This window comes from Marmota flaviventris, chromosome 7 (genome assembly GCF_047511675.1).
Source record: "Marmota flaviventris isolate mMarFla1 chromosome 7, mMarFla1.hap1, whole genome shotgun sequence".
Lineage (NCBI taxonomy): Eukaryota > Metazoa > Chordata > Mammalia > Rodentia > Sciuridae > Marmota > Marmota flaviventris.
In genome coordinates this window covers 84,430,946-84,453,798 of record NC_092504.1, presented here as the reverse complement: position 1 = coordinate 84,453,798, position 22,853 = coordinate 84,430,946, and the positions used below count along the sequence as shown (strand labels likewise).

The 22,853-nt window shown below is 36.3% G+C and overlaps 1 protein-coding gene across 9 annotated transcripts in view; it reads right to left on the bottom strand.

The window, feature by feature from the left end:
- Camk2d (calcium/calmodulin dependent protein kinase II delta) overlaps window positions 1–22,853 on the bottom strand; it is a 312,829-nt gene that overhangs the window by 202,693 nt on the left and 87,283 nt on the right. For all 9 annotated transcript variants that reach the window (XM_071614450.1, XM_071614446.1, XM_071614444.1 and 6 more), the window contains exon 3: window positions 10,125–10,184. In XM_071614450.1, the coding sequence (XP_071470551.1) occupies window positions 10,125–10,184 (60 nt within the window). The remainder of the gene's footprint in view (window positions 1–10,124; window positions 10,185–22,853) is intronic.

Genomic DNA, 22,853 nt, shown 5'->3' with positions numbered 1-22,853 from the left:
AATATATAGGGGGAAAATTCAATAGCACAACAGTTTCACCAAGAAGAAAGGAACGCGAACAGTATGAAGAGACAAGGAAAGAAAGGACCACAAGCATTGCAGGTCAACTCAACTTTAGAAGAGGTAATAGCTGCAGCTGATGGAATGTCAGATAAAGAATTCAGGATATACATGCTTCAGATGATCTGGAGTCTCAGGGAAGACATCAGACAGCAAAATCAGACAATGAAAGATCACTTCAACAATGAATTACATAAACAAATCCAAGAAGCAAAAGATCAACTATACAGGGAAATAGAGGTTATAAAAAACAAACAAACAGAAATCCTAGAAATGCAGGAAGCAATAAGCCAACTTAAAAACTCAATTGAGAATACTACCAGCAGAGTAGAACACTTAGAAGACAGAACATCAGACAATGAAGATAAAGTATATCAACTTGAAAAGAACATAGACAGCTCAGCAAGACTGTTAAGAAACCATGAGCAGAACATCCAAGAAATATGGGATAACATCAAGAGACCAAATTTAAGAGTCATTGGGATACAGGAATGAACAGAGTTTCAAACCAAAGGAATGAGCAATCTATTCAATGAAATAATTCGAGAAAACTTCCCAGATTTGAAGAATGAGACAGAACCCCAAATCCTAGAAGCCTACAGGACGCCGAATGTGCAAAATCATAAGAGACCCACACCTAGACACATTATAATGAAGATGCCCAACATACAGAACAAGGAGATAATTTTAAAAGCTACAAGAGAAAGGAAGCAGATCACATTTAGGGGTAAGCCAATCAGGATAACAGCTGATCTTTCAACACAGACTCTGAAAGCTAGAAGATCCTGGAATAACATATTTCAAACACTGAAAGAAAATGGGTTCCAACCAAGAATTGTGTTTCCAGCGAAATTAAGCTTCAGGATGGAAGATGAAATTAAAACCTTCCACGATAAACAAAAGTTAAAAGAATTTGCAGCTAGAAAACCATCTCTTCAAAACATCCTTGGCAAAACATTACAGGAAGAGGAAATGGAAAATAACAATGAAAACCAACAGTGGGAGGTAGGACACTAAAGGGGGGAAAATAATCAAAGTGGAAAACAAACCATGTTTAGTAACATAAATAAACAAATATGGCTGGAAGAACAACCCATATCTCAATAATAACCCTAAATGTTAATGGCTTAAACTCACCAATTAAGAGACACAGGCTAGTAGAATGGATCACAAAACAAGACCCAACAATATGCTGCCTACAGGAGACGCATTTGATAGGAAAAGACATACATAGGCTGAAGGTGAAAGGTTGGGAAAAATCATATCACTCATATGGACTTCGGAAACAAGCAGGAGTATCCATACTCATATCAAATAAAATAGATTTTAAGCCAAAGTTAATCAAAAGGGATAAAGAGGGACACTACATACTGCTCAAGGGAACCATACACCAACAAGACATAACAATCATAAATATATATGCCCCAAACAATGGTGCAGCTATGTTCATCAAACAAACTCTTCTCAAGTTCAAGAGTCTAATAGACCACCATACAATAATCATGGGAGACTTCAACACACCTCTCTCACCACTGGACAGATCTTCCAAACAAAAGTTGAATAAGGAAACTATAGAACTCAATAACACAATTAATAACCTAGATTTAATTGACATATATAGAATATACCACCCAACATCAAACAGTTACACTTTTTTCTCAGCAGCACATGGATCCTTCTCAAAAATAGATCATATATTATGTCACAGGGAAACTCTTAGACAATACAAAGGAGTAGAGATAATACCATGCATCCTATCTGATCATAATGGAATGGAACTGAAAATCAACGATAAAAGAAGGAAGGAAAAAGAATATATCACTTGGAGAATGAACAATAGGTTACTGAATGATCAATGGGTTATAGAAGACATCAAGGAGGAAATTAAAAAATTCTTAGAGATTAATGAAAACACAGACACAACATATCGGAATCTATGGGACACATTGAAAGCAGTTCTAAGAGGAAAATTCATTGCTTGGAGTTCATTCCTTAAAAAAAGAAAAAACCAACAAATAAATGATCTCATACTTCATCTCAAAATCCTAGAAAAAGAAGAGCAAAACAACAGCAAAAGAAGTAGAAGGCAAGAAATAATTAAAATCAGAGCTGAAATCAATGAAATCGAAACAAAAGAAACAATTGAAAAAATTGACAAAACTAAAAGTTGGTTCTTTGAAAAAATAAACAAAATCGACAGACCCTTAGCCATGCTAGCGAAGAGAAGAAGAGAGAGAACTCAAATCACTAACATACGGGATGAAAGAGGCAATATCACAACAGACACTTCAGAAATACAGAAGATAATCAAAAACTATTTTGAATCCTTATACTCCAATAAATTAGAAGATAGTGAAGGCATAGATAAATTTCTTAAGTCATATGATCTGCCCAGATTGAGTCAGGAGGATATAGACAACCTAAACAGACCAATATCAATTGAGGAAATAGAAGAAACCATCAAAAGACTACCAACTAAGAAAAGCCCAGGACCGGATGGGTATACAGCAGAGTTTTACAAAACCTTTAAAGAGGAACTAATACCAATACTTTTCAAGCTACTTCGGGAAATAGAAAAAGAGGGAGAACTTCCAAATTCATTCTACGAGGCCAACATCACCCTGATACCTAAACCAGACAAAGACACTTCAAAGAAAGAAAACTACAGACCAATATCTCTAATGAACCTAGATGCAAAAATCCTCAATAAAATTCTGGCCACTCGGATACAAAGGCACATCAAAAAAATTGTGCACCATGATCAAGTAGGATTCATCCCTGGGATGCAAGGCTGGTTCAATATAAGGAAATCAATAAATGTTATTCACCACATCAATAGACTTAAAAATAAGAACCATATGATCATCTCGATAGATGCGGAAAAAGCATTCGACAAAGTACAGCATCCCTTTATGTTCAAAACTCTAGAAAAACTAGGGATAACAGGAACATACCTCAATATTGTAAAAGCAATCTATGCTAAGCCTCAGGCTAGCATCATTCTGAATGGAGAAAAATTGAAGGCATTCCCTCTAAAATCTGGAACAAGACAGGGATGCCCTCTCTCACCACTTCTGTTCAACATAGTTCTCGAAACACTGGCCAGAGCAATTAGACAGACGAAAGAAATTAAAGGCATCAAAATAGGAAAAGAAGAACTTAAATTATCACTATTTGCAGATGACATGATTCTATACCTAGCAGACCCAAAAGGGTCTACAAAGAAACTATTAGAGCTAATAAATGAATTCAGCAAAGTGGCAGGATATAAAATCAACACGCATAAATCAAAGGCATTCCTGTATATCAGCGACAAATCCTCTGAAATGGAAATGAGGACAACCACTCCATTCACAATATCTTCAAAAAAAATAAAATACTTGGGAATCAACCTAACAAAAGAGGTGAAAGACTTATACAATTAAAACTACAGAACCCTTAAGAGAGAAATAGAAGAAGATCTTAGAAGATGGAAAAATATACCCTGTTCATGGATAGGCAGAACTAACATCATCAAAATGGCGATATTACCAAAAGTTCTCTATAGGTTTAATGCAATGCCAATCAAAATCCCAACGGCATTTCTTGTAGAAATAGAGAAAGCAATCATGAAATTCATATGGAAAAATAAAAGACCCAGAATAGCAAAAACAATGCTAAGCAGGAAGTGTGAATCAGGCGGTATAGCGATACCAGACTTCAAACTATATTACAGAGCAATAGTAACAAAAACAGCATGGTACTGGTACCAAAACAGGCGGGTGGACCAATGGTACAGAATAGAGGACACAGAAACCAATCCACAAAACTACAACTATCTTATATTTGATAAAGGGTCTAAAAGCATGCAATGGAGGAAGGATAGCATCTTCAACAAATGGTGCTGGGAAAACTGGAAATCCATATGCAACAAAATGAAACTGAATCCCTTTCTCTCGCCATGCACAAAAGTTAAGTCAAAATGGATCAAGGAGCTTGATATCAAATCAGAGACGCGCCGTCTGATAGAAGAGAAAGTTGGCTACGATCTACAGTCGGTGGGGTCGGGCTCCAAATTCCTCAATAGGACACCCATAGCACAAAAGTTAATAACTAGAATCAACAAATGGGACTTACTCAAACTAAAAAGTTTTTTCTCAGCAAAAGATACAATAAGAGAGGTAAATAGAGAGCCTACATCCTGGGAACAAATCTTTACTCCTCACACCTCAGATAGAGCCCTAATATCCAGAGTATACAAAGAGCTCAAAAAATTAGACAATAAGAGAACAAACAACCCAATCAACAAATGGGCCAAGGACCTGAACAGACACTTCTCAGAGGAGGACATACAGTCAATCAACAAGTACATGAAAAAATGCTCACCATCTCTAGCAGTCAGAGAAATGCAAATCAAAACCACCCTAAGATACCATCTCACTCCAGTTAGATTGGCAGCCATTATGAAGTCAAACAACAACAAGTGCTGGCGAGGATGTGGGGAAAAGGGTACACTTGTACATTGCTGGTGGGACTGCAAATTGGTGCAGCCAATTTGGAAAGCAGTATGGAGATTTCTTGGAAAGCTGGGAATGGAGCCACCATTTGACCCAGCTATTCCCCTTCTCGGTCTATTCCCTAAAGACCTAAAAAGAGCATGCTACAGGGACACTGCTACATCGATGTTCATAGCAGCACAATTCACAATAGCTAGACTGTGGAACCAACCTAGATGCCCTTCAATGGATGAATGGATAAAAAAAATGTGGCATTTATACACAATGGAGTATTACTCTGCATTAAAAAATGACAAAATCATAGAATTTACAGGGAAATGGATGGCATTAGAGCAGATTATGCTAAGTGAAGCTAGCCAATCCCTAAAAAACAAATGCCAAATGTCTTCTTTGATATAAGGAGAGTAACTAAGAACAGAGTAGGGTCGAAGAGCATGAGAAGAAGATTAACATTAAGCAGGGATGAGAGGTGGGAGGGAAAGGGAGAGAGAAGGGAAAATGCATGGAAATGGAAGGAGACCCTCAGAGGTATACAAAAGTACATACAAGAGGAAGTGAGGGGAAGGGGAAAAATAATACAAGGGGGACAAACGAATGTCAGTAAAGGGGGCAGAGAGAGAAGAGGGGAGGGGAGGGGAGGGGAGGGGAGGGGAGGGGAGGGGAGGGGAGGGGGGATAGTAGAGGATAGGAAAGACAGCAGAATACAACAGACACTAGTATGGCAATATGTAAATCAATGGATGTGTAACTGACGTGATTCTGCAATCTGTATATGGGGTAAAAATGGGAGCTCATAACCCACTTGAATCAAATTGTGAAATATGATATATCAAGAACTATGTAATGTTTTGAACAGCCAACAATAAAAAATTAAAAAAAAAAAAAAAATTTAACTAAGGCCTCCTCTAAATCCTGGACTTATGTTAAGCTAGTGGGCAATGCGCCCTTTGACACTAACCCTAAACAGGCGCGTTTCCCTGCTGGACTTTTGGCGCAGATTCAGATGGCTGGCTTACATGCTTGGAGACACCTCCCTCAAAAGGGCTCGGCTACCACTTCCCTGGCAAAAATCCGACAAGGGCCTGACGAGCCTTATAGCGACTTTGTTGCCCAGCTCAACCTAGCCGCGGAATGCCTACTTGGACCAAGTGAAAGCGAAAGCACCTTTGTAAAACATCTTGCCTTTGAAAACGCCAACCCGGCATGTCAGGATGTTCTTCGACCACATAAGGATAAAGGGGAACTTTCTGACTTTATTAGACTCTGTGCCGGGGTGGGTGCAGCCCATGCCATGGGTCTTGCCATAGGTGCCCCCTTTACCAAGGCCTTTTGTAATCCTGGCTCACGTACTTGCTTTACTTGTAAACAACCTGGCCATTTTGCATGCCAATGTCCGACAGGCAAACAAAGCCTAGGGATAGCATCTCCTCAAACTGGGGCTAAACCGCCCCCAGCCACCCTTTGCCCTAGATATGGTAAAGGTCATCACTGGGCCAATGAGTGTAGATCTAAGAAAAATGCCCTTGGACAGCCTATTTCTTCCTGATTCTCGGGAAACTCCCTTGGGGCCAGGAGCTGACTTCCCCCAGGACAAACCCAGGGGCAATAAGGTTTGTTCCCTCCCAACTCCCAGATTTAGATACCAATACATTAGATATTTTGGAAACTACTTTCTCCTTGCTTAATAATTCCAACCCCACCCTTGCTGGTGATTGCTGGCTCTGCATGACAACAGGGGCAATCATGCCTATGGCAGTTCCTATTAATTCTATCATAGACAATGATAATACATGCCAACCGGATTTCCTTTTAAAGTACAGCCTATAGGCACTTTTACATCATGTCTTTTAGGCGTGATGCAGAATAATACCTATGATATTGATGTTGGAGTTACTTCCTTTGGAAATTGCTCAACAGTACAAAATTATTCCTCACCCACCCCATCTCTTTGTCCCCCCAATGGCACAGTTTTTATGTGTGGAGGAAACTCGGCCTTCCCCAGGCTTCCAGGGAATTGGACCGGTGGCTGTGTTCTTGCCTTATTACTCCCTGATATAACTATTGTCCCAGGAGATGAACCTCTACCCATTACTAGCCTAGACACCTTAGTCAAAAGACACAGGCGGGCAATACAGGCCTTACTACTCCTTGCCAGCCTTGGAATAATAGCTGCTGTGGGCACAGGTACAGCTGGCTTAGGCACGGCTATACACTCTTACCGTCGCCTGTCTCAACAATTTATAGATGATGTACAAACTCTATCAGGAAGCATTAAAGATTTACAGGACCAAATAGACTCCCTGGCAGAAGTGGTCCTTCAAAACAGACGAGGCTTAGATTTGCTGACAGCTAACCAGGGAGGTATTTGCTTGGCCTTAGGGGAACGATGCTGCTTTTATGCCAATAAATCAGGCATAGTACGCACTAAAATTAAGCAGCTTCAAGAAGATCTAGAAAAGAGATGAAGGGAACTATTTGAAAATCCCCTCTGGACTGGGCTTAATGGATTTTTACCCTACCTTCTTCCACTATTAGGCCCTTTGTTGGGTTTACTTCTAATGGTGTCCATAGGACCCTGCATTATAAATAGGCTGGTAAAATTTATTAAAGAACAGATTAATATTTTGGCCTCTAAGCCCATACAGGTCCACTATCATTGTCTGGAGATGGAAGACCGCGCTGCCAACATTTAAAAGGATGTTCCACCCTTCTCACAGGCTTATTTCTTAAGTTTACATCCCCACAGATATCTCTTTCTTATATAAAAGTATAAGTCACAGCTCTGACCAACCATCTTCTGCCCTTGCCATAAGGGTTAAGTTATCCCTGCTCCCATGGACCCCTCCGCTTGGGGGAGGACGCACCCATGGAGTGAGGACGTTAGGCCAAAATAACGGAGGGTGCAGGAAGGACTGCAGGAGGATGGATCCACGGATCCCAAAACCCAAGACCTCTGAGTGACACACTCTGGTGCATGGCGGTTGGCATGCTTCTCCCTCAAAACCATCTCCTCCAAAAACATGCCAAGGCCACAAAATCTCCTAGTGAAGACGCTCGCTCGGATCAGGAGATATTCTAAGGCCTCCTAGAGGAACAGAGCCTCTATCACCCCCTAAAAACATGGCCAATAAGGTATGGTCAAATATTTTATATAAGAAAGGGGGAAATGCCAGGGGCTAGAAGGAAATTCTCCTTCAAAGAATAGCCTGACACTTACAAGAAACAGCCCCCTGGGAGACATCCTGCCTGGGAGACATCCTGCAGCCATCTATCTCCCTGAGACATCCTGCGGCCATCTGTCTTCCTGAAACATCCTGAGGTTATCTCACCTTGTGAAGACATCCAGCAACTGCTTCCCCATCCCCAGAGAGCTTCCCCATCCCCAGCATATAAATACCCCTGTGTGAACAATAAAAGTTTGCAGCTTGATCAGAACTCCTGTCTTGCTGTCATCCCTCATGTCTCTTGTCCCTTCATTCCTCCCCACCTAGGTTCGCCGCCGTCGTTGATGTGTCCTGCCCGTCGGGACAATACAACATTTCCTTTTTTAAGATAATGTTATTCTGTATGTGGTGTCCAAATGAAAACCGTTCTTGTCTAGTTTGAGAGTTGTTAGAATGTTTGACTTCAATCTTCCAGGGGGAAAATGAAGGAAGCTAGTTTTCTTATCAACAGAAACTGAATTTCACAGAAGGATTTTTAACATAAATAAATAAACAAACAAACAACAATCCTTTCACATATGAAATGCAAATTCACCAAATGAATCTTTTATTTTTTCTTAAACCTGAGCAAGAAAAGTACTGAACTAGTATGGATAATATTATGCAATTTCTCTTCACCAATTCTGGGAACTGAATTATATCCCACCAGATTTATACATTCAAGTTTTACCTCAGTACCTCAGAATGTGACTGTCTTTGGGAAAGAGGGGCTTAAAGAGGTAATTAAGTTAAAATGAGGTCATAAGCATGAACTCTAATCCAGCATGATTTGGATCCTTACAAGAAAGAAAAATTAAGACACATATGTCACACACAAGGAAGACCATGTGAACACACAGAGAGAAGATGGCTGCCTACAAGCCCATAGACTTTTATCAGGGGTAAACTCTTGTAAGCAGATAGATTTACATTTCAGAGTTGCTTTGTTCTCTTCCAATATCAGAAGTTTCCTTTTAGACTTCTGTCTGTATGTATGCTTCAGATTAACTCGATGCACCCACTAAATGCAGGACACTCAAAACTTCAAGTCAGAAATAGGTACTGAATGGTTCTACATGTGAAAACCAAAGAACTATAAATCTTCTTAGTAAATGATTTTGCAAATTCTATAACATTATCATTTTTTTCTCACTACTTCTAGATCACAAATACTTTGGTTCACAAAACTGAGGGAGCTGGGACAATTAAAGTTTTTCTAAAATAAATTAAGTGTCACAGAACCTAACTTATGTATATATTTTTTCTTTCCGCTGTTTCTTCCCTTTTTCTTATTTTATTATTCATCATTTTAAATTGTGTAAACTATCAAGTTACTTATAATTCATCAGGGATAATATTGTAAAATAATTTTATTAGTTTATAGAATAGAATTAATAAATACAAGATAATCTTTTTACAGAATAAATGGAAAGGAATTCAGCTGACTGAATAAATGGCATAAGTTCTGTCTCTCCATGCTTCATCAGCAGCACATGAATAATTCTTAATTATACATAAAAACATTATTCAACATTACTACATATTATTTTTTAAACTGTTAGTTTATATACAATTACTACTTCTTTTTTTTTTAAAGAGAGAGAGAGAGAATTTTTTTAATATTTATCTTTTAGTTTACGGTGGACACACATCTTTATTTTATTTTTATGTGGTGCTGAAGATCAAACCCAGCGCCCTGCGCATGCCAAGCAAGCGTGCTACTGCTTGAGCCACATCCCCAGCCCCAATTACTACTTCTTGAAAAAAAAAAGATATCTATCTAGATAGATAGATAGATATCTTCCCAAAAATGGGTATACTGGTTTTATTTTTACATTTAAGACTATTTTCCAAATGAGGTGAGGGATTATCATTTTCATTTCAAATGACTCCATAGAGGGACGTTGGAATTAATTCACATAGCAGACTCCAAAACATGTCGTTAAAATAAAGCTAATATAATATAGCCAGGGTTTATCTAATTTTCATTTACTTAATCTACAAATTACACTCAGTATTTTCACTGGTTGCTATGTAGTCAATTTTAAGCACAACAGGAACCATACACTATTGATTTAATTAATATATTAATTTCCACAAACCAAGATTAGTTTAATTTGTGGAGATAGTTTTTAATTTTCCATTCCTGCTTCGAACATTGCATCCAAAAAAACAATTGCATCAAAAAATAAACAATCATATTAAAAACTATGAAGAATCAAATGTAACTAAAACCAAAAGGTAGGAATCTATTTGTTAACAGTTGTAAATATTCCACTTATTAAAGTTAACATTTTTATTGTGGTCCAATACAGTACATCCATGTTAAATTAGCACTTAAAATACATTAAAAGTATTTCCTCACCAATATTGGGGTGCTTCAAAAGACGGCAGATTCTAGCTTCCCTTTCCAGTTTCTGATGATCTGTTTAAAAAAGGAAAAAGAAAAAAAATTTTAAATACAGAGAACTAAATCACAATAAAACAAAGAAGAATAAAACATAACAAACTGCATAGCAAACAACACAAAACTTTGCTCTCATGGTGATCATTTGAATTTGGATTTAGGTGACCACCATATATTTCAACAATCTCATTTTCTATACTTTTCCCTGGCTTGATGCTTAATAGAGCGGGGTGTAGATGCTAGGGGAAATGTTAGAAATGACACAAAAACAACACTATTTTTTCTTATATTTATTGTAAATGAATATCATTACAACTTAATTTGATATAGACATATCCACTTAGAGCAGAGGATGAATATCTGGAGATTGAAAAGCCAGTGGAACCAGGACTAAACAAGGTCATGATAGTCCACCCACACCCAGAGGAAAAGTGTTTCCTGTGCAAATCCTCTATCAACCACTTTTCTTACAATTGTTGGTTCAACTTCCTATGTGCATCAGGCTCTTCCTAATATCAAGGATTTCCAAACATCACTGCTTGTTCATCTTTACTTCCTCAACTCTACCCCCTATACTTTGGCAGTACTGGGGATTGAACCCAAGGACACTTTATTACTGAGCTATATCCCCAGCTCTTGTTAAATCTGAGATGGGGTTTCATTAACTTGCTAAGTCTGACCTCTAACTTGTGTTCCTCCTATATCAGCCTCCTGAGTAGCTGGGGTTACACGTGAGCATCACCATGCATGACTCCTATATGACTTTCTTTTAAAGGTTCATCCTTACATTTCTTTGTGTTCCCAACCATTTTCTTTACAGGGGCATGAAAACTTGTATTTTAAGAACTATCCTGACAATGTTTTTTGGTTTCTTTGTGATGGTACACAGACATATAATTATAACCAAAAATTACTTGCCAATCACATAATGACATGGCAGACAAGAACACAGAAACACACAGGTCACCCATAAAGATAGCACTGTGGAGGGCTTGTTACTTGAAAGTCTGTATACAAAACAAGTGATTGAACTTTACATAGAAGGACACTAAAGTTAAGAGAGACTAAGTGGCTTGCCCTGGATTATAATATTAGTAAATGGGTTCTACCAAATCAGCTCTCCTTAATGTCATAAAATAGACTTGAGATAGTGAGAAGAGCCCTACCTACCCATCCACAGTGTGCACCAATGGTCCTTGGCCTCTGTGACTTTCATACCCAAAATTTATCAAGAATCCCCCCAAAATTAAATATGTATTTTTAAAAACAATCATAAGTTCATTATATAGTTTATAAAATGTAATTGCATTTAAATTTTTAGATATCTTATTTGGTAATTATTCAAATTTACTGAATATTTAACAGAACATCAATAGTACAAAGAGCACCTGTGTACTATTTATCTATATACATCTATTATTAATATTTTGCTAATTCTAAAAATCATTTTTGTTCCTTTGTATGGTACATAGACATACAATTGTAACCAAAAATTACTTTGGTTATAATTACATGTCTATATAATTATATATGATGACATGAATATGTTCACAGAGTCCTTGTGCTCTCTGTGAACAAATTCATGTCATCAAATATATGTGTGTACACAGAAATATGTAAATGTACATTTATATATAACTTTTTCTGTATCATTTGAAAGTAACTTAAAAATATCAAGGCCCTTTGCCCCTAAAATTTCAATGTTTATTACCTAAGAAATAGAGTACTTTCTTACTATCACACTACATTTGCCAGAAAATTCAACATTGATAAAGTGCTTTACTATCCATATTCCAGTTTTCAACTTAACATAATAATGCCCTTTCAGTATTTCTCTCCCTCTAATACAGCATCCAGTCTCAGAACATTTCTATACCTTGTATTTTCTGATCTTGATATTTTTGAAGTATGTTACCATGTATTTTTTTAAAAGAAAACTTCATATTTTGGTCTCATCAAATGTTTGCTCATGATTTGATTTAGCCTGTGGATTTTCAGCTGCAAAACTCTGTCTCTAAGGCCATCACATCTGGAGGTACATTTTGTCCATATGTTCCTCAAACTAGAGGCTGACTTTGATCACCAGTTCAAGGTGATGTTGATTTCTCCACCAAACAATTCCTCTTTATTTTTCTTTTGTAACTTGTAAGCATGTGAGGAGATACTTTAATACCCATAAATCTCCTGTTTTTTATTCAAATTTCCCTCTGATTTAACATTCCTGCCTAAAACAATCTTTTACTATGATGGTAGAAAATATGATCTTCCAATTCTACTTCAAAAACAGATTTTTCATGACAAATACTATATCTACAAATAAATAAATAAAATCCAAAAACAAACTTAAAAGAGAGCAATTGTACAAAATGTAAAGGAGGTTTTTTAAAAATCTTGTTGATGTTTGGCATAATAGAGATAATTATTTTCTCATATTTGCTTTTATTTTCAACCTGTTGCAATATGTTGTTTTGGTTTAAGTGCAAAAAATATTTAACCTTACAAAGATATCTAGGTGGAAAGCGTAGTAATTTAATACCCTTTTTGCATAATTGTGGATATTATTCTGTAGTATTCTAACAAAACTCAACACATGGTAGTTTCTGAAGTTAAATGTCACATGAAATCTGCAACCTCATCAATAAAATTTATGAACCATAAATAAATAAGGTTATGGACTTTAATGTTTAAATCAAACACATTTTAATATTATGTATGTTAATATAAAATTGTACTTCATTACATTAAAATTTTTTTTCTTGCATTTTGAAAGAATCTTTAACTCAGGCACTATCTTATAATATGGTACTCAAGCCATTTAGAAAATGTTGGTTCAGTAAATTATATAGTCCTTTCTTTTTTTCGGGGGGGTGGTACTGGAGATTGAACTCAGGGGCACTTGACTACTGAGCCACATCCCAACCCTATTTTGTATGTTATTTAGAGACAGAGTCTCACTGAGTTGCTAAGTGCCTCATTTTTGCTGAGATTGGCTTTGGACTCATGATCTTCCTGCCTCAGCCTCCCAAGCCGCTGGGATTACAGGTGTGTGCCACCATGCCCGGCTTGTATAGTCCTTTCTAATGTTGACATATATCATTATATAATATCATAAACATAACATTTGTTAATATCACGAACAATCTCATAAGGACAATCTTTAAATTTGGAAATCAGCCAAATTCATGTGGGCAGACACAAGTTTTCCAAAATTCAAATTTTTGTTTGAAAGCTTGAATTATGATACCAGCAGTAAATGCTAGCAGTTGCAGTTTTGCTTTGAACTGAAGGGCTCAGTTCCTTTTTCAGAAAACGTCTGTCACGTACCTAAGTCTGCATAGGCACAGATAGTTTTTTAGTCATGATTTCCAGTAAAAATGGTGTTCCATGAAAAAGTAGCTAGTTTAGCTCACAGCTCAAAAAACTGCACAGGAATTTTCCCTGAGAAAGCCACTGTACTCTAGTACAGAACAAAGGAATTTCATGTATACTTCCAATTTAGTCATGTGGAATGTTGCAAAGATGCCTAATCCAAGGTCAAGACTTAATAACAGTAATAATTTTAATTGGTTCATCAAAGATAATTTTTCTTTTATGCAGTAATGGATCAAACCCTTGCAGCACATGCTAGGCAAGTGCTCTACCACTGAGCTACACCTCTAGGTAACAGATAATGTTTTAATTTTATTTTCAAAATAGTTTCAATCTTGCAGGTCCCCCTGAGAGTTCCAGGGACTCCCTAGATCAGCAGTTCAGATTTTGAGAACCTTTGGCATATACTTTAAAGAAATTTTGCATAGCAGTGGCTTTCATTTCTTTTTCCTTCCCTTCCCCTTTTTTGAAATATTTTAAGAATAAATACTTCTATTAATGCTCAGAGAAAAATGGTGTCTTGATGAATCAGTAGCACAGGATGAAGAAGCTCTAGTAGTGTGTCCCTTAAATTTGGATGACCAAATAGTTACACAGATATTCTAGCTTTAGCACCATCTAAAACTATACATACATACTTCAAATAAATATAAATTCTTCAAGTATCTTTATCACGAAAAAGTCCTTATTCTCAAGGTAAACTACTTCTAGAATATTCTTATTTAGAAGTAAACAAATAAACACAAGATATATCTGGAAAATACATCTATTAACCTTATCTTATACACTTTGAAGTGCTATATGTAAAACATATGAAAGACATGTGCTTATAGGAATTACAGTTTTGTTATGGAGACCAGGACATGCAAATATGTATACTAAATCATGTGATATAGATACATATATATAAATTATATGAAACAAATATATTAAAGAAAAACAAGGAAGCGAAAGACCTCTATAGACAGAAAGATCAACCACATTTTTGCTATAAACAAAAAAATAATTACAGATTTTTAGGTAGCCAATTGTTATGGGCTGAACTGTTTCCCTGGAAAATTCATATTTTGAAGTCCTAACCCCTAGACCTCAAAATATGCTCTATTTGGAGATGGGCGTGTTTAAATTTGTAATTAAGTTAAAATGAAGATGATAAAATAAAATTCTCGATGGGGAAGAATTTGCTTGCAAGCTCACAGGTTTATTAATAGTATTAAGTTCTTCAAGGGTAGTTGAGATGAGGGTCTTGGTTCCTGGCTGGCTTTGGATGGGGGCTGTCCTGGGTTTGTTGCATGTGTCAACATGACAACATGCTTCATAAAACCACCAAGAGTATAAGTCTGGGAAGCCAAGGGGAAAGTCACTATCTTATTTAGCCTAAGATAAGAAGCAACATCCCATCATGTCTGCCATACTCATCTGGGCAGAAGTGAGGAATGAAGCTGGCCAGATTTCAATATGACAGTGCATGAACACCAGGAGGCAAGGATTATTGGGGTCATTTTAGCTCTTGCTGCCATAGCAGACTTTACAACAGTAGTGCTGATGAGCTTTCTCTCTGATACGCAGCTTCGCTTACTTGTGCTTCCATAAAATCACCTACTTAATGATCTTCTATGAATCATAATGTGTACTGTAAGTACTCTCCCACAAGGGCATGTTTTGACATTGAAAACATGAAGATAGAACTGAATTCTGGTTTAAAAATTAAAACTAAATTTTAACAATAATAGGAATGCATATTACCTGGTGTGCTTCAAATTCAACATCAAGTTCATAACTTCACTTTTAGAAGGACTAGGTGAGGAGTGATTAAGTACTTATTATTTCAAAAAAGCATGTTTCTCTATTTATACTGCTGAACAGAGGAATTTATCTTTAAAGTTTCCTTTACTTTTAATTCAACTCATCAACAAAAATCATACATTCTACCCCATCATTCCCAGCTCTGACAACTATAATGGTAAGATGCAAGGGCAGATTAGAAAAGGAAAGGCATCCATGATACTGTTTAGCATCGCTTGGAGATTTTCTTATTATCCACAGGCCTTGAAGCTAGTGTAGAACCAGTTTCGTTTGTCACGTAATATTTATTCAAGTGCTCTGATAGTGTGGCTTTATTCTTCCTTTGATGCTCAAGTCCATACTTTCATATGAATAAAAATGTAAATTCTCAGACTATAATCTTGTCAGGTGTAAATAAGGTACATGCTGTTGGCAATATATGGACTATGAATTGTCATATAAACAATACCTAAGGAAAATATATTATCATATAGTTTTGACATGAAGTCAATTGGAAATAGTATCACAAGTAGAGAGACCTCTGAATTTCAAAACAGTTCCTGAAAAATTGCTCAAAATACAGTTATTTCGCCCCAACTTTAAGCACTTATTTCAAGTGAGGTGAAAAATGTGAATTCAGACCTGATGAAGTAAATCCTTCACTCTATTTACAAACTAAAAATTTCATCTTTATGCAAAATAACTCTGATTGCAAATGCAAATTCAAGTGCTAGCCCTGAATCAATTTCACTCAGCAATAGAAGTATCACTAAAGCTACATAAAGCAACAACTTATTTATCTGGCAATATCAGAGCATAAGCTCTTATGTAAATTTCAAAAGTAATTGTTTATTCCCTACCCAGAAATGTCAAAAGATTAAACTATTGACTTTGAGGGAGGGATCTGTCATTACTTTCTTACATAGACAAATAACTTACACAGATAAAATAACTTAATCTTTCTTGACACCACAAAGTCATCATTATTAGCATTAGTTATTATTCTGTAATAATTTGGGAAGCCCTCAGAGGTGTGAAAATCCCACAGGTCCTTACCCTGCGTACTCACCCAGTGGAATCATCTTCTCAGCCTAGTCGATGCCAAGGGATAGTTTGAGCAGAGGGAAGAATTTGGGCTTCTGTCACAATTGGCCAGGTACTACCCCTTCTACCAACATACATACACACAATTCAGTCACATAACCGAAGGAAGGCTGGGGTTTGCCACAGCCAAAAGGTTTAACTCTTTCAGGCCACTCTCCTCACAAACACAATCTCACCCCTAAAATAATCTGATATTGAAATTTGAAATTATGAAGGCATCAAACCTTAAGCTCATGAAAACACTTCTATTATAATGTTGTCCCTGATAGCCTTGAGCTGGCCAGCGTCTGCTATGGCATTCCTTATCCTTATCTTCTTGGTCCTGCCCTTCCTGGGCCCTATGCTCCAGTTGGAGATCAATGTCTCAGACCTGTCGGTCTTTGAGGGACAGGTTAATCCTGCTTCTCTGGACTCTGTACTACAACCAGCCCAATTTGATTTTCAATTTTTTCACATTTGTTCAGTCTCAAGAAATTTTAGTCAAATAAGGGACATTTCCCTTGCCTCTCTAGGACTAAATCTGCTAGCTGTCCACTTTCAGAAGAAGCAAGACTAAACAAAATGGACCTAAACTACTCTACATTGTGTATTGCTTCATCATTTTCTGTTTCTTCATGAGGTTTTGCTGTCAGCTGTTATTGTTGTAAATACAGTCAGTACATAAAATAGTTTCAGGGGCACATAACAGGCATTAAATATTTGTTGTATAAAATAATAAATAGTTACTTCGTTTTTGTTTCATAGCTGCTGAGAACTAAGAACCAAGGAGAAGAGCATAAAAGTATCAAATAATCACAAATAACCCAGAAGTGGAAACCTGAAAAGATTTTCCCTTTAAAAAAGGGACAATCATTAAATGTGGTGGTGCACATCTGTAATCCTACCAACTCAGGAGACTGAGACGGGAGAATCACAAATTTGAGACCAGCCTCAGCAACCTAGCAAGACCCTGCCTTAAAATATAAATTAAAGGGGCTGGGATATAGCTCAATGGTATAGTACCTCTGGGTTAAATCCCCATTTTCTCCCCGCAGTAAGCAAACAACAAGGTACAATCTGCATGAATTCTGAGGCACTATAATGTGGCTACTCAGAGGCCTTATTCCTGAAGGTTTGGGATTTCATTCTGAATGCATTTTTCGTGACAGAGAAATTACGTCTTATTAAGTGAGGCATTCCTCCAGAAAGAATATAGATTCTGTCCATTTAAGTAGGTCACATTTTAAATATCCATTTTAAGTTAGGAATGTAATGAAGTAGTCTCAAATAGCAAATAGCAAATACAAATATTTGCAGGGATACTTCATTACTAACCTGAACATGACGTTTATGGATTTAAAGCTCTTCTATTTATTAAATAAAATGTTTTAGAAGCCCATAATTAAATATTACATTTTCATTTTATCCTTTTATTTTGAACTATAACATAAATAGGAATTTTAATTACCTGACCTAGATTCTTTCTGACATTAGGGATCAATGAATCCCTATCGCTTCTGCTGCCTACTGATAACCTAGACAAGGCACTAAGATTCTACAACTGTATAGGGTGATGTTCTTATTTCCATGGTAAAATAGAATTGGATATATGTGCTAACATATCTCAATTTAGAAATGAAATCTTTCAAAGAGTTTTTATGTGCAGGAAGTTCATACAAATGTTAAATTATGAATTATGATGTCAGTTAACCTCAATTGTGTATGAACTGGAAACCATAGTTCATCTGTAGAGATGTTATCCATCCATTGCATGGAAAAAGAAATAGGCCTCCACTTCATTTCACCTTCTTTCTTTGGAAGAAAATGGAATTCTCCACTACTCCAGAGAAATAAAGGCCAATAATGAAGTCCTAACTTTGTAAAATCCTAGACACATTGTGAGAGACAACCTAGAGAGGTGGAAAGATCTCAGGCTTCAGAGTAAAGCAGACAAGAGTTGCTACCCTGGTTTTATCATTAAGTACTAGCTGGGAGTTCAAGTTACTTGACCTTTCAAAAGATTCATCCATAAAGGAGGAGTAACTTCTAATGTTCTATAGCTCATCAGGATAACTGTGGTTGACAGCAATTAAGTGAATATTAAAAATAGCTAGTAGAGAAGATTTTGAATGTTCTCAATACAGAAGAAAATCATAGATTATTGATGATAGATATGCTACTTACTCTCATCAATCACTACTCATTGTAATCATGTGTTGAAATATACAGTATCTTATAAATACTTACACTGATAACATCTATAACATCAAATGGGCATAAAATGTCTAGTACCAGGAATTGTATCTGGAATAAAGTAGGCTTTCAAATTATGGTATCATCATCATCATCATCATCATCATCATCATCACTACTATTGCTAAAAATGCATTTGACTTTAAAATAACCAAATTTCTAAAAACTACATTTAAATTAATTACATCAAAGCCTTTTCATTTTATAGGGACATTATTATGAAAATAAGTCTTTCCCATAAAACTCAAATGATTATGCTATCCAGGATGCTGGTGTTAGAAGTGCTAAGGGGGGGGGGGGGGGCTGGGGATGTGGCTCAAGCGGTAGCGCGCTCGCCTGGCATGCGTGCGGCCCGGGTTCGATCCTCAGCACCACATACAAACAAAGATGTTGTGTCCGCCAATAACTAAAAAAGAAATAAATATTAAAAAATTCTCTCTCTCTCTCTCTCCCCATCTCTCTCTCTCTCTCCTCTCTCTTAAAAAAAAAAAAAAAGAAGTGCTAAGGGAACCACTGATAATTATGGTCTAAGAGACAAAATAAATACATTAAAAGGTGATCTAAAACTCAGTTTTCTAATTACATGAAAGATCTTAAATATCTCATAAATAGACAAAAGTACAGAAAAAAAATTCATTTGACTAATATTTTAAACAAATGAAAATGACCAGTTTATATACAAACTTAAAATATTATTTTATTCATCCATTTCACACATTCAAATTAAATAGGGTTCTGATGAATAATTTATCATATAAAACTGGTTTAGAGGGAGCTACTGGATAATAGATTAGTCTATTTCTTAGGATTGTAAAGGAAGAAATAATGAAATTGGATAACACTATTCTTAGGCTGTCTTCCAAGAGAAATATAGTACCTCTTCCATGACAATAGTGGTATCCATTCAGAGACATGATGTTACAGCTTTTATGGAAAGAATGCTTTACACAGAACGATGCAAATGTATCTCTACCATAAGGCTTTAAATGAAGATACAATATGTTGTCACCTTTTAAAATTACAAACAAGAGTAATCATTAATTTATACAAAATGCTTTCATATAAATATTTATTTGATATCTCACTATATAGAATATCTACATATCCATTAAGAAGAGAACATCTAACACATGAGAACATCTATTAGGACCTAACAGAAAAAGCCTCTGCAGAAGCCCCTCACTAATTCTAGGTGATGGACTAAGGAAAATCCGCACGGAGCTTTCATCCTCTGAGAGAGTAAGTGGGACATAGTTGTATAGAATCAGGTGCAGCACAGGATATGTAGTGTTGAAAAGAAACTGGTGCTAGACTGCAAATTTCCTCTAGCAGAACAAGAGAAGGGATGGGCAGAGAGTCCTGCTTACCCTCTTGTAGCACTCCCTGACATGGGCCAGCTTTTCTCAGTTCTCAGCCTTCCCCAGGGTACTGTTACTTTCCTCTCAACACAGTACCTCTGCCTGAGTTGTACCATCTCCTCCTAACATGGCTACATCACTTATTGGCAGGTTGTAGGACACAGCACTTGTCTTAGGAGGGTCACCAGAGTTTACAGGAACAGACCAGAAGCACAACAACAAGAGAGAGGTATCCTGAACAAGCAGAAAGCAAGGACACGTGCTTGCAGAGTGAAGGGATCCAAGCAGTAGCAGTAGGTCACAGTCAAGGCCCATGTCAAGGAGGAAGGAAAAACTTTCTAAGATGGCATGTGAAACACAAGGTATTAGGCCAAGACTTCACACAGAATAAATAGAGGATTTCTGTCAATAGCACCATTATCACGTCTTAAAGGATTGCAAATATCATAAAAACCAATCTTTACATAAATTTTATATTAGATTGTGCATATTAAGAAGGTAGCAGAATACAACAGTCACTAGTATGGCAATATGTAAAAACATGGATGTGTAAACAATGTGATACTGCAATCTATATATGGGGTAAAAATGGGAGTTCATAACCCACTTGAATCTAATGTATGAAATATGATATGTCAAGAGCTTTGTAATGTTTTGAACAACCAATAAAAAAAAGAATTAATGAGATTTAGTCTATATCTTCATTTTAACTGTATATCAATAATTTAAATCATATATAATTTTAAAGTTATTCTAATTATACCACTATGGAGGAGAAATGAGATAAATTTTGTATAACACCCCATCCTCAGTTTCCACAAGTGGATCTATATTGTACTTCCCCATCCTGTAATTTTACTTGTGAGATTGGAGAATTTGTGTCACAATTCCATTTTTTCCTTAGGCATAATAGAACGAAGTCACTATAGATACTTTGTATTAAAATCCTTCAAATTTTGACTATTTAGAGGTTTAAAGAACCCAAAAGGGTAACATGGCATACTATATATAAATATAATCCATTTTTTCCAGGGGCCCTGGTGATTTTTATAGGCAGTTACATAGTAATACAAAAGAGTATTTCCTTCAAGGATTTTGGTATTTCTTATTGTGGTAAAGTAAATATATTTTGCTTTTCTTAAAAATCTTTGTCTAAGAATTAGGTACATGCAATTAATTCAAAAGGCAAAAACTATGAAATAGTTATAGTTTTCCACAGGACAGTTTTTTAATGCGGCAATTTAATACTAAAGCCTTAAAATACAGATAAAGAATATCTCTGTATAATAATTCAGAAGAATGAAAGAAAGAAATGTAAGAAATATGGATTTTTTTATGGTTCCTTAAAGTATCTGGAACATTCAATTATATTTCTTTCATCGAATTTCCCTCAGGAAACTGAAACTAATAAAGTTTGAGCTTCAGGGTCTTTCATTTGCAGGGGCTCTCGTAAAGGCCACAGCAATATGCTCACAGACTCTCAGGTATTCATAAAAGTTGAAAACCAAAGTACTTAAGTAGCATCTGTTAGGATGACTATTTCTTTCTCCTCTTCTTCTCCTCTCTTTCCCCACACACCTACATTTGTGTTGATTAAAACTGGAATGGCCCTGAACATTTTTGAAATGTAGCTAAGAAGTTGGGGAGTTGAAGACTCATTTAGTTTGGGTTTAATGAAACAAACTTACTTGATTTTCAGTCACTTCTGGGTAGCAATGTTATTGCTAGCCATCCCAGTTTAATGAAATTGCCAGGAACATAGCCATCACCCAGGCTGTCACAACATGATGTCACATTCCAGAGGTGGAATTATGCTCATAAGTTTGTACTACAGGTTGCTTCACAAGTGTGTGTGGAGGAGGAGAAACACTGATTTTTGCTATATTTTTGGATTTTGTTATGCTCTGTAATATTTTTCAGCTCTTTAAAATATATAACTTGCTACACCTATTTTCATTATAAATATATGTGTACTTTTGAGTTTAATTTTGTGAATGCATTTTTCTCTTTTTCTTAAAATCTCTCAAATTGCATATGCTTCAGATCCTAATAAATCTGGGTGCACACTAAGTAGCCTGTGCTTATGAAAAAAAGGTAAACTATACTCACTTAAAATACTTCACAAAATTTATTATATTTACTTTCTTCTTTAAGTGAATACAAATTTTATTTATGTTGCTAACACTAGTCATGTAAAATCTGTAAAATATATTACACTGGTCAAGAATGATCAACTGTAGCTGATCACTGGGGCTCACCCAATTGAAAATCATAGGAAAAACAGATATCCAATACAGGCTCTGCCAGAAATAAAGGCAAACAAAGCAATACAAAGTATAAAAAATTATATTAGCTGGGTGCTGTGATGCACGCCTGTAATCCCAATGGCTCAGGAGGCTGAGATAGGAGGATCGCAAGTTTAAAGCCAGCCTCAGCAATGGTGACACACTAAGCAATTCAGTGAGATCCTGTCTATAAATAAAATACAAAATACGGCTCGGTATGTGGCCCAGTGGTCAAGTGCCCATGAGTTCAATTTCCAGTACCTCCCCTCAAATAAAAATATTAATTCCTCCCTATTCTCATTAAGAGATTAAATTTTTGAGATTTAATTTTAGGGGAAAAACAAGTCCCCTATCAGACATGATACTTAAACATATTTACAGTTGACATGTGTATTAAGCGTTATTTATTGAGAGAGACAAGTGTACTGATAGCTGTTTGGGAAGATAACGTAACATATCATGTTCTGGATCCTCCTGAACTAGTAGTTAAACTATTAATTAGTGGTTGAAATAGGAATACCCTTCAAATTAGAGAAGGAAAGTAAAGCAGTCAT